At 37.8% G+C, this 17,437-nt stretch overlaps 1 protein-coding gene across 1 annotated transcript in view; it reads left to right on the top strand.

Annotated features, from left to right (window-relative positions):
• med13a (mediator complex subunit 13a) overlaps positions 1-17,437 on the top strand; it is a 167,903-nt gene that overhangs the window by 41,266 nt on the left and 109,200 nt on the right. The window contains exon 3 of the mRNA XM_057820128.1: positions 6,905-7,073. Coding sequence (XP_057676111.1) covers positions 6,905-7,073 — 169 coding nt within the window. The remainder of the gene's footprint in view (positions 1-6,904; positions 7,074-17,437) is intronic.

The raw sequence follows: 17,437 nt of genomic DNA on the forward strand, positions 1-17,437 counted from the left end.
ACTCGTGCATTACCGTGGCAAGCCGCAGTTTCAGTTAATAATTCAGCCAATAATGATTCATGTGGCTAGGGCTTCCTTTGTGCACACTAAGATGAGATGAAGAGTGAACCACGGTGCTCATGCAGAGACAGCATTCTTGGATGTTCATGTTTGTTGGGGACTTGACTCAAAGGACAGCAAATCCTGTCAGATGTGAGCAATGGCTTATCCAGCAGCCAAGTCAGTGCAGGCTTTTTGTCCTTGTGATATGGTTCTAGTGATATGTAGTCATTCTCAACACCTGGACTGTGGACAGTCATACTTGGTGTTTTATTTTTTATATTTTTTGTGTGTGTGTGTCATACTGTATCATTGTTTTAGAAATCCAAGGCAACATAATGATTTGTGTATTTGTGACAAGTGAACTCAAATCTCAAACATCATGCATTATTTTTTTTAAAAAATAAAAACCTTTTAAAGCACAACTAATACATGTAGTCCCCGGGTTACGACATACTCGACTTGGGTGATTTTGACTTTACGACGCCGGAGTCTCGTATCCCATTTTGTGTTTAGTTTTTCTTTTCTTTTTTTTTTTTTTTTTAATCGCATAAACAGTACCTTATTGTACCTCACAGTATCTTTTTTTTTTTTTTTTTTTGCTTTGTTAGAATGACGTGTTCTGTTCTCACTAAACGTGAAGTTGTTCAGCTTTACGGACGGCAAACAAAGCAATTGTGGTTTTTTTTAAGCTTTTTACTTACTTCACTTTTGCATACCTGTCAACCCGAGGCCGTTGGAAATCTTACAAATAGTGACGTATTCATTCATTCATTTATTTTCCATGCCGCTTTTTCCTCACGAGGGTCGCGGAATAGTGACGTATGCCATTGCAAATTGATGACTAATTTTACAACGTTTTATATAGCGTGCATTATGAAACAAAAATAAAACTCCATTTTGAAAATAATATGAACTTATTGGTAATATTCTCACATATAACCTGGTACAATCAAAGATCAATCAATATCTTCAGCTACATCATGATTACTAAAATTTAACAATGACTTTTGTTATAATTGTATGTAGCACTTTTGGCAATTTCCATCATGTCTTTTGATGGCTGCACTTCAGCTCGCAATTCAGTTTGACTTGAAGGTAGTTTGTTAGTGTGTCCAATTATAAATTAAAAAGGTCAATTGAAAATTAACTTACCGATGCAAACTTTGAGTCAGGGAACATTTCTTTTGCTAATTCTGAGAAGTGATCAGCAATAGTTGTAGACAAATTGTGTTCGACAACAAATTGGCAGAATAAAATCTCCGCTTTCGCAACATTTCATTCTGCAGACTGCATCTTTATGACCAGTGTTGTTAATCTTACTTTAAAAAAGTAATTAATTACAGTTACAAATTACTTATCCCAAAAAGTAATTGAGTTAGTAACTCAGTTACCTGAATGTAAAAGTAATTACGTAGTTACTTGGCAAGGTAACTGGTGTTACCTTTCTTGTTTTTTTTTCCCCCCAAAAAAAGACAGAAAAAACATAGTAACCTTTGCTATGTTTGGAAGTCATTTAATGTTGTGAATCAACCGTTAAAGTTGTTAAAATTGCTCCCGTTTTTGCATTTGTTCCCTTCTGTCTACTTTCGATATGTGAAAGTTTTAAAACTGTTTCATCATTTAGAGATACTCAGTCAAGATTTTGCCGATTTAGGAGTATTTTAGATAAAAAGCGAGTCTGTCATTTCGCGTCTAGTTCTATATGTAAATGATATCTAGTGTTGCATCAAGTGGGCGTAGATTGTAGGCTATCGGCTACAGTCAGGAAATATCAGAGCCACCTAGCCTAGCATCGTGTCCCACTCTTCTTTCTCCGTGTCTCTGACTTTTTCGCGTCATTCAACCAACGTAGTAACGCATAGTAACGCACATTGTCTCGTTGCTGAAACGGGGACAAAATCCTGACAGAACAAAAAAACGTAATGCACGAAAAACGTACAGATTTTGAACGTACGGCGTACACTTTTAAAAATCAGTGCTCACTTGTACAAATTACGCCAAACCCGTACAATTTGACAGGTATACGTTTGAAAATTTATAAAGCTGTAACACACATTTACACATATGTTCAAGACGACATTCATTTTATCAATAAAACACTTGACACAAGTCCATCTAGTCTGATCAATATATAAATTTAGTAGATTAAATTAGCCTAATTTGCCTGACAAAAGTCCACTATCTTAAATGCTATCCATGCTAATGTATTTACAATTCTCATAGCAAATCGCTCACACATAACTCCACAAACTGTAGTTCCAAACTTAATTAAAAATGCATACACAAACATATTAGCTGAAAGAACTTACAGCCTTATGTGGGCCAAACCAGAGTGCAGATATCCTTTATCCATGTTAGACGTCTGTGTCTGCTCCTCAGTCATACAAAGTGACAGTCCAGCCAAACCCAACCCTGCCACCAAAGTTCAGTGTATCCTCCATTAAACAAAATACAATACTTTTAGGCTTTTTGGATAGTTATTTTTAGATTTAGGGGACTTAAAGGGTTAAATCCAACTTGAGTTATGTCGCCAACGTAGGAATGAAACTCGTTTGTAACCCGGGGACTACCTGCGTTAATGTTTTGATCAGATGATAAAATAAAACAAGCACAAGTGTGCTACAGCATACTATAGGCTAAAGGCTGTGACAAAGAGTGTTCCTGCCTTCTACTGGCTAACTCAAAACTTGCAGCAATTACAAGTCTGCAATTAATTAATCAGACTTGACACAAAAAAAGTGCAAAAATTGGGCAACAATTTGAGTGGCTAATAGACAGGTATTCAACCTTTAAAAATAAACTGAAGCCCTATGCATGGCTTTTTAGGCCACCTAGAGGGAGGGTTCAAGAACTCGCTTGCTTTGTTCTTTTTCCTCTTGGTGAAGAATGAAATTTGGTTGGTATATTTTAGGGAGGAGGTATGGTGGAAAAGTGTTTAACATACAGTATGTCTCACAGTTCTGAGATCAAGGATCCAATACGAGGTTCAGGCCTTCCTGTGTGGAGTTTGCTTCTTCTCCACGTGCCTGTGTGGATTTTTCTTTGGGTATTCCGGTTTCCTCCTACATCCCCAAAACATGGATGACAAGCTGATTGAACATTCCAAATCGTCCCTAGGTATGAATGTGCGCATGAATGGTTGTTCCTCTCCTTTTGCAATTAATTCAGGGTGTACCCTTCCTGCTTCCCATAGTTATCTGGCATAGGCTTCAGCACCCCTGCGAACCTTGTGATGATAAACGGCTCAGTAGATGAATTAATAATTATGATAGAGATGTATTGATCCTCAAAGGCCAATTTTTACCCCCTCAAAGCTGATTAATTTGATTAATTAAATACGGAATTATTGTTGCCTGTTACCAAGTTAGTGAAGAGAGGGTATGGGCAGTCTTCAGATCTGCTTAACCCGCTCATAGTTCATTTGAGCTTGTTTTGTCAAGGTGGGGCAAACTTCACTTGAAATATAAGTTCAGCTTTGTGCATATGTTTGTTTTGGGGGTACCTTCAGTCTCCGCTTTAGCAGACACAATGCTTGATTTGAGAATTGAGCTCTGGTGAGCTCAAACCAATATCATCACATTGTTTTTTTTTTTTTTTTTTTTAATCCTATTCTGTTGCTTTCTATTGTTGTCTTTCTTTTGTGAGCTATGTATACAGATGTGCAATTCATCAATCAACCTTGATAATGAGGCATAATTTACGCGATATACCCAGAAGTTTTCGAGAGTGGGAAAAAAATGGATATCCTCTGTCCTGAGAACTAATGTTAACAGCCAGAAAGAAGCAAATGGAACTTCCACTGCCTTAAAGTAGGGAGCAGCAGGTTTCTCCTCAAGCTGTCTGTCTGTCACAGTGAGCGCACTCCTTGCATTTTTATGGCTTGCTCGATATGGCTTTCAGATGTCACTTGAGACATGGCTCACTGCTTTGCATTTTCAAGAAATGGTTTGTCTAGGTGTCCAGTCTCAAGTGGCAGGTCCTTGGAAAAGGTGTGACACGATCAGAAGCTTGCCACTGAGAAACCTTGTTATGATTGTGTACTTGTATATGAAATATGATTAATATTTATTGACTTCATTTCATCTTGACTATACTTTTACTGCCGGTTTCCCCGATATCAATTTAAAAATGCTTTGAAATGTCACCCTACTACCAAATTACCAAATTGCACACAGCTCAGCTCCGGTAGAATACCTGTCTCACACCAGAATTCAAGGACATTTATACCACCTTTCAAATTTTAACGAATTCAAACAATTGTAAAAAATTACAACAACAAAAAATATTTTACTTGTATAGACAAGTTTCCTGAGCGAAACATGGGCGGCGCCATCTTTGATCATTTCTGCTCCGAACATCCGGTTTTGACAGAACAACATGAAGTGCGGTTGAAGTAAGCTGTGTGTTGACAAAGTTAAAACTGCAAATCAAACTGGAGGAACTCATGGAATCTCCAAAAATGGTTTAAGCACGACGTAGATGCGACTCCGAGACTTTCTGTGCTGAACTCCTGGAAGCGCCTATGTATGTGGTTGGAATTGAAATGTTTTGAACAGCGTCCAGCTTCAAAGCACCAGTGTGGATCTACCTCGCCATACGCCTTGAATAGAAACCAGCTGCAGATAATAAGTTAAGGATGTGCTTTAAACCTAAGGCTCTACATAAAGGATTGTATGTTTGTTCTCATCACTTCGTTGATCATTCATGGACAGAATTGTAACAACCTTTGCAGCCTGTATTGACGTGATGTGTAGATTGATACGCCGGCCGCTTGAGTGACCAAAATGAGGTGAAATTACAAATAATATTATAGTCGCCGAATGCAGAAGGACTGACACGTATTTTGTTATTACAAGGAAATACTACAATGTATGAACATATAAACAAAAATAGTATGTCATTCTTTTTTTATTGCAGATACTGATCACAATAAAACATTTGGACAACATGATTCCATTTCTTGTTTTATTTAAAACGATTGGTGCATGTGCAAACAGGTCAATAAATCACAATTTGTCAAATTATTAGAAAAATATTAACGAAGGTGGAGCATTAGTCTAGTCTTCCATCATCAAAGTAGAACGCGTGTAGTCCCGAATCGATAGATGTCCATTGATGTACAGTAAGTGTTGTTGTGAGGCACAATAAGTTGTCTTCCCTGGCCTAGCAGCGTTTTCCACCTGTAAACAAACAAAAAACTTATAGCACTTACATTTATGTGTTTAAATAATTGTGCCATCCAACACGAACTGATTAGCAACAGGCTAGCAGCAGATAGCATTTGTTGCAGCCACAGTAGTTGTAGTAAATAAGATTAAACATCCTCATAATTCCAATCATCATTGTAATAACTATCAAAGACAAGTTGTTTCATGCGCAAGATTTTAGCTTGAGGTATTTTTTGAGTACCGGACACATGAAAATGCAGGGTTAGGAAGAACATACCCTCCATAACACCAGCGGCAACATTGCTACATAAACACCCAGTCTTTGTGGTGGCACGGGCTTGGTTCCACATCTGCCTTCATGAACATGTTTTCCTCCCATGTCGTGATGACTGCAGATGGATGCTGTATTTCCAAATTGTCTTTTTTCAGGGATTTTTATGAGTAATGTTACTCCAGCTCCACTGTTGTTTTAGATGGAGAAAGTGTAAAATGGAAGTCACGAGCAGAAATGCAGAAGTAAAGTGGAAGTACCTCGGAAACCTCTCTATATAGGTAGCCATGATTGAAGGTCTCGCTCTCCCTCACGCAACCCTGTTATGCATTTGATCAGATTATTTACATAAATAACAGGTAGCTTCTACTCCTGAGAAAAGCTTATATCAGTATGGATTTGCAGCCTTGTTACTGTAATTATGACAAATACTGTAAATATCTAACGAATCATAGTATAAAAATTTTGTCATTGATCTGTACGCTGATCTAATAAACCTTGTGATCCGAAATCAGTATCAGAAAACTATAGAAGTAAAAGCTTTAAAGAATTTTGAAGCCAAAATTGAATGACCCCTTCCAATTATAATATCTTTTATGATTTTGATTAGGGGTGTGACAAAATATCGAAATGGTGACATATCGTGATACTTTGTATCCCAAAAGGTTATCGATATGCTCCTGCCAAGAATCAAGATATCGTTTTAAAAAGGTGTCACTGTCTAAAAAAAAATAAATAAAAAGGAACCAACAAGTTGCTACCAAAATCTTCCACCATAATAGAGTCTCAGTTAACTCTAAGGCTGCATTGATGGTGCACGACGCCCAATCTATTTAGACTGGGAACGTTCGTTCATTGGAAACCAGAGCATTCACAGTTACTCTGTCCGATTTTCAGGGCATTTACAGGTCACTTCCTGTTCTGTAACTCCAAATAAACAGGAAGTGACCCATAAAATACCCCAAAATCAACAGAAAGTAACTGAAAATCAACAGGTAAATGACCTTAAATAGCCCAAAATTACCTCATTGCCTGGCATTGGCTGCCACTGACGGCCATAGACGTTCAATCCGTTTGAAGTGGGAGGGATGGCAGCGAATGAACGAATGTTCATTCGCTGCCACCCTCCCAGTTCAAATGGTTTGGACGTCTACTAGTGATAAACACATTCCAATTCACAGCAGAAGCTTGTTTTTCTGTTTATTAGTTGTTTGTAGAATATCCTAGAATGATATCCTGACCAATGTATCGATAATCGTTGTATCGCCTTATCGTCAGATCATCGTTATCGTGAGCTTTGTATCGCAAATCGTATCGTATCGTGAGGTACCAAGAGGTTCCCACTCCAAATTTTGATATATTCCAAAAAAGTATCCAAGTAAATCTCACCACCTCTCACTTTCTGTTTCTTTATCCGCTCTAGCTGAGGAGGATGGACTCTGGGAGAACGGTCTTTCCTACGAGTGCCGCACACTGCTTTTCAAAGCCATCCACAACCTGCTGGAGCGCTGCCTCATGAATCGCAGCTTTGTGCGCATTGGCAAGTGGTTTGTCAAGCCCTACGAGAAGGATGAGAAGCCCATCAACAAGAGGTTAGTGTCAGCGTGCTGTGCTTTTTATTTTAGATTTTGGTTGTTGGGCTGCAATGTGGTTTGATGCAGCTCAGTGGGTTGTGCAAAGCTTTAGATGACACAAGGTTAACAGTTGTATCACCTTTGTTTGTTTTGGGGTTAAGCTGCAGTGTGCGCACTTGGCTTGGATATAAGTGATTTTTTTATTCTTTATTTTAGTGCTACAACTACTCTTGGTCAAATGCCATTTTTATAACAACTGCATCTTGATTATAGATTGTTCAGTCATGCAGAATTAACTATTATTCAAATTCTAATGTGTCTGTAATTATTCGTAATTGTTTGGTTGACACTGTGAGCAAAACATGCTGCTTGCCTGCAGGTTGTGGTGCAATAAGGCTGTATTGAAGTAATAGCACTGTAAAGTAAACAAAAGGATTATGGGTGGATCAGACTGTATAGAACATTGATGTTACTATAAAAGGTTTAGGCTTTCTCTCATCTAGTAGGTCAACTCGGGACACATATAAATATATTGTTTTGATGTGAGAAAGTGGTGCTGCTCTTCCTTTCACTTGTGTGTTTCTTCTATTAAGAAATATTCCACCTCCGCAGTGCTTTCTTCTACAATCGCTGTTGTCTTGCCAACATCTCTTTAGATAATACAGTAAATTGCGACCACATCCATAGAACTCATGGCTTTTAGCCAGTAATTAAATTTATAGCGCAAATGAATAATTGAATTATTTTATAATATATATATATATATATATATATATATATATATATATATATATATATATTAGGGCTGTCAAACGATTAACATTTTTAATCGAGTTAATCACAGCTTACAAATTAATTAATCGCAATTAATCGCAATTCAAACCATCTCTAAAATATGCAATATGTCTCCGTAAATTATTGTTGGAATGGAAAGATAAGACATAAGACGGATATATACATTCAACATACTGTACATAAGTACTGTAGTTGTTTATTATAACAATAAATCCACAAGATGGCATTAGCATTATTAACCATCTTTCTGTTAAAGGGATCCACAAGAAAGACTTGTAGTTCTTAAAAAGTTATTCTAATTTTATATTAAAACCAATGTTTTCATTTTAATAAAATTTGTAAAATTTTCAATCAAAAAATAAACTAGATACACTAAATACATCACAAGGTGTCAATGGCGATTTTTAAATTAACTTAGAAATCAAGCCAAATAGTGTGTTTTGTCCCTCGACTGACGCCGTAGTTTCCTGTTTACTAGTCCATCCATTGTAATTCACGTGATTTGAGTGCTGGCTTCACAACAGTCTTGACCTTTGATAGTTTGTATAGTGTGAATAAATATTGCCATCCAGTGTATTTGTTGAACTAAACAAAATGTTTGAATAGCGTTTGACCAAAGTCTTGAGTAAGTTTTATGTGTATGTTGCATAACTATTTTGTTTGGCAATGCCAGTTCTCTTTGCACTGTTGTCTAACTGTGTGAGAATAGGGCCTCATTAATACAGATTGAAGCGTTTCTTTTTGTGAACATAATTTTTTTTGGAGAGATATATATTTTTTTGTGGTTTCACTAAATTATACTTATGTTTGTTGTGAAGGAGTTGCCAAAGCTTATGCCAATAAACGGCGCGGTCCATTGAACGCCTGTGTACTCGCCTTTTGCAATGTTCTGATATAGAATTATCCGAGGCAACTTGAAGGCGCCAATGCTGCATGATGCAGGAGTGAGTCAAGAGTTACAGCTAGCCGAGATTCATAAGCTGTGTTAATGTTGAAGCTGAATGTGCTAATAAAGAAACAAAGTGCTTGCACGTCGCGTGTGTATACCTTTGTTAAGAAAAAAGCACAAAACAAGACACGTTTCTCTGCCTCTTAGCTCTCAAGTGCGTCATTGTAATCTGTTTGAAGCAATGCATGAGCGGGTCATTCTGCGCATGCGTTAAATGCCTGTAAATATTTTAACGTGATTAATTTAAAAAATTAATTACTGCCCGTTAACGCGTTAAATTTGACAGCCTGTATATATATATATATATATATATATATATATATATATATATATATATATATATATATATATATATATATATATATTAAAAGATTCCACGTGAAAAGCATAACGCATTGATATACATACACACATATATATACACATATATATGTGTGTGTGTGTATATATATGTATATAATGATAACATAGGCTATCCAACCCAGTTAGTGGGATGCCTGATATTGCATTTTAGCAGCAAGCTTTGAAATATGTGGCTGAACGTTTGGTAGTGCCAGTCTCATGTCGTTGCCAATATCCAATCTGATTTTATCCTTTTTTTTTTTCAAATTGGCAAGAGTGGAAAATCCTGTCTCGCAGAAATCGGTAGAAGCAATTGGAACATGGACACGTAACGCTATCATGCTGATTTTGGAGTATGACTGATGCGTAGTGCACTAGAACTGAGTCACATATTTCACCTTGAAGAGATCATAAACTGGAGTCGTCTTAGATTCAGAAATTCATCTTGGATTTAATCTGAGATGCTGGATTCATCAAGTTCAGTACAAAATGGGTTCCTTACCAGAGCCTCCTGAATCCTAATCCTGTGATAGCTCAGAGAAGTCATGCTCAACTTCCGTTTCTAGAGACTGAAGATGTTCGATATTCCCTGACTCATCCTTCACTTCCCAACGTTTGTCAAACAAAGTGAAATTTCCAAGATTGTTTTTTCGTGCCAGTTCTGCAGTTTGGAAACATAGGCCATCATAAGTCCATCTTGAAAAAGAAGATGTGTTTCCCTTCCTTGAAGCTTCAAATTGAGCTTGTTCAGCTGGTCATAAATGTCAGCTAGGTACGCAACCGGACTCCATGCTTTGACTTTGAAGTGAACAACAAGATCTTTCTTTCCTTACTTCACACTCACATGCGCGCTGCTCACAAGTAAGATTGTAAATGTGATTACTAAAAAAAAGATTAAATAGAATTACTGTTATTCCAAGCTACTTCTAACACGGCTACACAATTTTCTCCTGCCATGGGTCCCTCATCTTTGCAGAATTGTTGTAATTCAGCCACAGTGGAGTTTTCTACCTGTCAAAAATGGCGCTAGTCTATCTTAAGCACATGTGCAGTAGTGCTGCTTCGATTAACTCTAGTAATTTGATTAGAAAAAAGCCTCAAATCAAATTTTGCTCCTTCGAAGATTCCTTTAATGGCATACCGCAAGCAACACGTCATTTATGCTCATTAATATTCATGACGTTAGCAATTGTTGCTTGGCGGGTCAACCTCCCATTTGTCTGTAATAGTAAATGAATGGAAATAGTGTACAAATGAGATGTTTACTGCGCTAAACCTACCAATTCTGTCTGAAAATGATGTCCCTGGTGCCAAATTCACTGGTAAAGATGTGGAAGAACATACAAATGTTCAGTTAAAGAGATGGGTTGAGTGCTGAGGGCTGAAAAAGAAAGGAAAAAGAGCCGACCTTATCCAGAGTTAGCTTTTTTTATCGACACCTTTTTCTTGTGTGCATTGCCTTATGCCACTGACAATGACATTCTCCTGTTTCAACAATCTATCCTTTACCACCATATGCCCTGTCCTTCTTATATATTATATCCTCTGGTTGTCTTAAATCTCTGACCATTCTTGGGGGCAATTTACTTTGCTATTTTTGTGTAGCGATCGCAAGTGACAGCCAATGAAGTTAACAAACACTTTTAATTTTCTCATTAATAACAAATCTTAATTCTATAATTATTTACAGTTCCCCCTAAAGTTGTTTTTTATAACAGAAGAGGTAACAGTGGCAGTCAGATACCATTTGTATTTTTTTAAGGTCATTCATTGTCAGACAGAAGCAGCATGGCAAAACTCCACGCTAAAAAATAAGTAAAAATATCAAAATGGCTTACCGCTTCGTCCTCTGTAGGACCATGGACCCCAACAAAATGTTAACAGCATATGTAATGTGAATGGCTTCACGTGGCTTGCGTTAAACTGGTCTTTTGGATGTCCGCGCAAGTTGATCTATTCTTCACATTTTTCCCTCGTGAGTCTTTGGTTTCGGGAAACGTATAAAGAAAACATCCTTACAATGTTGAGATTTGTTTCTACAAGTTCCATAGCAGCAGTGTTTGATCGGCATGTTCTTTTTTTGAAAGATTGCCGGAGAAAACAAACAGAAATAATATGGATTGTATGTGAGGGTGTGTCTATAACGTCCCACTTCCGTGTTATGGTGGCGACGTAAAAGTCTAAAAATAGCATTCATGCGTTACACTATTAGAGTGGTGTTGTAATGGTTTGTTTTGAAAGTGTTTGCATTTAGTTTTATTTGTATGGCTGGATACACTGCCCTCTAGTGTCATCTGGCAACAGTGAATATGACATAACTCATCTAACTTGGCTGGATCCAGCTGCTCCCTGGTAATACCAACATAAGATTGTAAATTTTTGTTTAAGCTAATGTGATTATTTATGCATGTATAATTTAGTTTAGAAGTATATTTGGCAGTTTTTTTGTGGGAATATGTGTTTGAACGATTTGTGAAGAGCATTGTAAAAAAAAGTCAGCATTTTATAGCATTTAAGCTAGTGGACTATTGCTATGCAAGTTAGCCAATTGTTCTTCTGTTGTACTTCGATCCTCATTTATTGATTTTCTTATAGCGTTCGAAACTTACTTTCAGGTATTTTTATATATATATATATATATATAATATAGTAATAATTTATTTTGCTTGCAATGAAAAAACACAAAAGAATGAAAAAAAAAATCATTATCATTTTACACAAAACTCCAAAAATGGGCCGGACAAAAGTATTGACACCCTCAGCCTAAGACTTTGTAGCAGAACCTTTAGACAAAATAAATGCGAACAACCGTTTCCTGTATCCATCAATGAGATTCTTACAATGCTCTGCTGGAATTTTAGACCATTCTTCTTTGGTCAACTGCTCCAGGTCTCTGAGATTTGAAGAGTGCCTTCTCCAAACTGCCATTTTCAGATCTCTCCACAGGTGTTCTATGGGATTCAGGTATGGACTCATTGCTGGCCGCTTTAGAAGTCTCCAGTGCTTTTTCTCAAACCATTTTTTAATGCTTTTTGAAGTGTGTTTTGGGTCATTGTCGTGCTGGAAGACACACTGGCCCCTACATTATGCTGCAAAATTTGTTGGTAGTCTTCAGATTTCATAATGCCATGCACATGGTCAAGCAGTCCAGTGCAAGAGGTAGCAAAGCAACCCCAAAATATCAGGGAACCTCCGCCATGTTTGACTGTGGGGACCGTGTTTTTTTCTTTGAAGGCCTCGTTTTTTTTTCGGTAAACTCTGTTGATGCCTTTGTTGATGCCTTTTCCCAAGAAGCTCTTATTTTTGTCTCATCTGACCAGAGAACATTCTTCCAAAACGTTTTTGGCTTTGTCAGGTAAGTTTTGGCAAACTCCAGCCAGGCTTTTTTATGTCTCTGGGTCAGAAGTGGGATCTTCCTGAGTATCCTACCCTAGAATCCCTTTTCATTCGGATGCCGACAGATAGTACGGGTTGACACTGTTGTACCCTCGGACTGCAGGACAGCTTGAACTTGTTTGGATGTTAGTCGAGGTTCTTTATCCACCTTCCGCACAATCCTTCCTGTTATGTGCCACAGGTAAGTAACAGGTGCTGTTAAATACACCAATTAACAAATTAGAGAAGCATCACATGATTTTTCAAAGGGTGCCAATACTTTTGTCCAGCCCATTTTTGGAGTTTTGTGTAAAATGATAATGATTTATTTTTTTTCCCATTCTCTTTTGTGGTTTTTCATTGCAACAAAATAAATTAAGATATTACAACCAAAGCATTTGTAATTGCAATCATAATCTAGGAGAAATCTAGCATTATCTGACAGAATTGCAGGGGTGCCAATACTTTTGGCCAGCACTGTAAATAAATTGCTAACCCGTCTCAATGTATCTGTGCCAAGTCAAATTCATGACACAAAATTTATGACTCATGCTGTTTGAATCCACTCGGGTTACAAATAAGTCTGTGCGGCCACTGGGTGAGAGTCGAGTGCTCTAACCGCTAAGCTAAACTGGACAGTGTGTGCACATGCCAATATGTTACTGATTTAGGAACCTGTTTTAATATTACTGTCACATCATCTGGTCAGATATCGTGGGGCCCTGCAGCAACATGATCTTTTCTGTGTACTGACAGAAGCAAATTTTGGAAATGGCGTCATCTCTACTGACAGTGTGTCTGTTTTTCACATTGGGAGCTGAATCACTGTTATATAAATAATGGCCACCTAATGCAAAGAGGAACTATTTGAAACATTCACGACTTACGTACACACCAGCCAGAGGGGAAAAAACGAGTCCTTTCCTCTTTTCCCCGACTTCTCTCTCTTTCTCTCTGTCGCTCACTCTCTTTCACTCGCCCCCTTCTCTCCACCCCCTTATGCTGTCTCAGAACAGACTGGACAGGTTATAAATAGTGGTGCAACCACCCTGAATTTTCTTGTTGTCAGGGAATTTGCTTCGTTACATTTTATGACACACTTGCCTTTTAACGGATACAATGCCATCTTTTGGCAATTTTGCTTTTAAATTCCTTTACATCTTATTCTAAGTTTTAATGTTTAGATAAGGAGCACATCTTTTTTATTCATCTGTTACAGTCTTTATTGGCTTAACTAGCTTTTTATATAATGTACTTTATGTATATTTCCCTTTTTGGGAAAGTAAAAATAGACTCAAGATTTGGGTTGGGCTGCGCAGTTGCCATCTGCTGATGGAACATGCTGAAAAGACACCCCCCCATCTCTGTTAATCATCCAAAGTCTCCAGTTGGTAGCCAGCTGACGGCGTTCATAACCTCAACCCTAGCCCTCAGCCAGTGTTGAAATGGTTACATCATCCCTTGCCCCCACCCCTCACCAGTCTCCTTATCTTTAGGTGTACTGACTATAGTACTACGTGAAAGCAACGACTCCATTTGTTTTGATTAGAGATGAGATTTCTGTTCGTTCTACATTCAGTGCACATGATTACATATCTTGCCATTGTTTACCCAATCCAACAGCGTGTTTACAAGTGGAAGTCATTCTTTGTCTGGTGTGCTGTGTCTCCAAGTAGTGCAACCAGGTTGTTCCAGTGACGCTGCGAGCTAGACTGTCTTTGGAAAACAGCAGGAGAGAGAAAGAGGGAGAGATGGAGAGAGGGAACGGACAAGGGAGAGCTCATCTTGGTTGTCATGGCAGCAGAGAAATGCACCCTGGGATTGCGTGTTTCCAAGGTGAAGCAGGATGCTTGTCTTCTATTGGCCAGAGTTAACTCGTCAACTTACTTCTAATTGGTCATGTTTCCGAAACTAGTGCAAAGTTAAATCCAGTGCTTTTCGATGACTCAATTTTGATCAGGACAAAGATGTATTTAAAGCTCAGTGACACAAGTATCTGATGTTCTCCAATAACCCTGAGATAATAAGCGTGTTGAATATTTGATTTTACGCTTGAGCATATTCTATGTCATCATGTCCCTGTGTATAAGAACATGCATTTAAGCTTACGACTTGTGTGTAAATGCGTCTGAGAACATTCTTCAGGCATTGGTCTGTTCGTGTGCGTGTGTGTCCCAGTGCACTGTGGTAGGCAGAAACGGCAGGCAGCACTCTTGTTAAGTAGGACAGTGCGGGATAAAGGGCCACTGCCTCCAGTCTGGGGCTAAAGCGCTAAATTTATCCCCTCCATGCTCCAAGCGCAAGACAAACAGAGTGAGATGGGCATGCAAGCATGTGTGTGTCAACAACCAGCGTGCAGTCTACAAGAGAAGCCAACAAGAGCAAGGAATAAAGTGCTTTGAAACAATCACAACATATGTAGGCATCCAAGATAAGATCAAATAGCTTAACCACCGGGTAGTTTCTGGAATTCATTAGTTTTTTCACTAACATGGTGCACACTACAAATATGGCTTTCCCTCTAATGCACAATATGTCTAATATTTTGTATTCTTTTTATCAGTGTTCCTGCAGGTGCTTAATATTCCTAAAAATGCTTGAATTCTAATGCAGAAAAGTGATTGCATTGTCTACTACAGTGCTGTAAAATATTTTATACCTCTTTATAGATACAGTATAGTTCAGTGTTGTTCTACCACTGTGCCGCAGAACACTACTGTGCCGTGGCGCCATTTCTAGTGTGCCGAGAAAAATAATCCATTTCACCTAAATTATGTTAAAAATGTTTTTTGAAAATGAAACAGCAAATGTGCCGTGTCTGTGCTGTTCATTGATCGGTTACCATGCAGTACTATTCCATATCAGTAGGTGTCAATAGGTAGCTAATTACAGTGGTACCTCGGCACACAATCTTTTCGATATCCAACGTAAAATTTGACTCACCATTTGTTTGATTTATGACAGGGCCGCAGTTTATTTGTTTTCCCGCAAGACAGATGCACAGCGGCTTTTCTTGTGAGAGAAATCAACATGGGTTCCAACAATGTTATTGCAAGTGGTGAAAATGGGAAAAAGGTGGGGCTTACCATTGACAGTAAAAAGTAATCGGTCTAACTCTGACATGTCAGCCACGCGGTGTGTTACGGTACACCACGCAAAAATACATCCGCCACATTAGAACCCGATTCGGTACGTTATTACAGGTATTATTATTACTATTATTATAGTGGATTTTTAGTCATTATTTATTTGTTTTGCTCTGTGTAATTGCTATTAGCAATAGTATCAGCAGTATTTGTTAAGGATTTAGTGTAGGTTTTCGGGCTGTGGAACGAATGAATGGAATTATAATGTACAGTGGTACCTCGACATCCGATCGCTTCGACACACGATCTTTTCGACATCCAACGTAAAATTTGACTCGCCATTTGTTTCTACATGCGACGACATGCTCGAAATACGACAATTTTTGACAGCGCCGCCTACTGCCCGTAGTAAGCTGGAATAGGCTCCAGCACCTCCACTACCCTTGTGAGGATAAGCAGCATGTAAAATGAATGAATTATATTGAAATACTCTATTTCTGGTGGAAGTATTTACTTTGATTTACTTCTGACACTTCTGCAATTCATGAAATTATTATGTTCTCTTGTTATAAATAGCAATCTCAATGCAATTCATGAAATTATTATGTTTAGATATACCGTAAAATATAATTTCATGGAGACATCTGAGGAAAACTATTTTGTCCCTTTAACGTTAAGTGTTTTTGTTACATTATTTTTTTTTCTTATTTATCAGTACGTAGACATGTGCCAATTACCGGTTTCAAGGTATACCGTGGTATGAAAACATCACGGTTTCAAAACCGCAAAAAAATTCCATAATACCATCCCCAAGGTAGTAGCAATTTTTTTATTATGATTGGTATTATGATGTTATTATTTTTTTATTTTATGTCCAAAAAAATGCAGCTGCAAGGCTCAACCCTCCCCTCACCAGTTTTTGCTCAGTGTCAGTGAGTCAGCTATGCTACACGATGGTTGGAGGAGGTGAAACTCCTGAATTTTTTCCCCCATCGAAGAAAACAAAATCGCTCGTATGGGAATACTTCAGCTACTGAAAAGTGTAAAACATGTAATATGTAAAACATGTTTGCGGAGGGCAGCTGCAGAGGAGACAGTACCTCCAATATGATTTCGCATTTATACAAAATTAAACGTTAGTAAACACTGTCATGAACGTTTCCCACCAGCTACGAGAGTTAACTCCAGCATGTTTGGTGTGTCTAGCGGTGGTAGAACGTGGTCTTTTCTCTCTCTGGCAACTGTCTATGTTTAGAAAGAGTGTGTGTATAATGGTAACATGATACGAGTCATACACACATGCTTTATATGGTAAATAATTCAATTATATTTGTTCTGATGGCAATAATGTTGAGGGGTGGCTGTGGGTTTAGGCTCACTTAAAGGACTGCATTTATTTTAATTTATAATATTTCAGTTATTATTTTTATCATTATTTTAACTTTACATTTTACTTTTGTTCCAATTCGCTAATATGTTTTGAAAAATAAAAATCCTGTTCAATGGATTTTTTTTAAAACCCATATAGCTCAAGGTAACACATTATAGAGCTGTCATTGCTATATAGTGGTTAGTGGTGTGACAAAATATCGAAATTGTGATATATCGTGATACTTTGTATACCAAAGGTTATCGATATGCTCCTGCCAAGAATCGAGATATCGTTTTAAAAAGGTGTCAGTGTCTAAAAATATAAAAAATAAAAATGAACCAAGTTGCTACCAAAATCTTCCACCATAATCGTGTCTCTGTTAACTCTAAGGCTGCATTAATGGTGCTCGACGCACAATCCATTTAGACTGGAAACGTTCTTTCATTTGAAACCAGAGCATTCA

The sequence above is a fragment of the Corythoichthys intestinalis genome, chromosome 18, assembly GCF_030265065.1.
Source record: "Corythoichthys intestinalis isolate RoL2023-P3 chromosome 18, ASM3026506v1, whole genome shotgun sequence".
Taxonomy (NCBI): Eukaryota; Metazoa; Chordata; class Actinopteri; order Syngnathiformes; family Syngnathidae; genus Corythoichthys; species Corythoichthys intestinalis.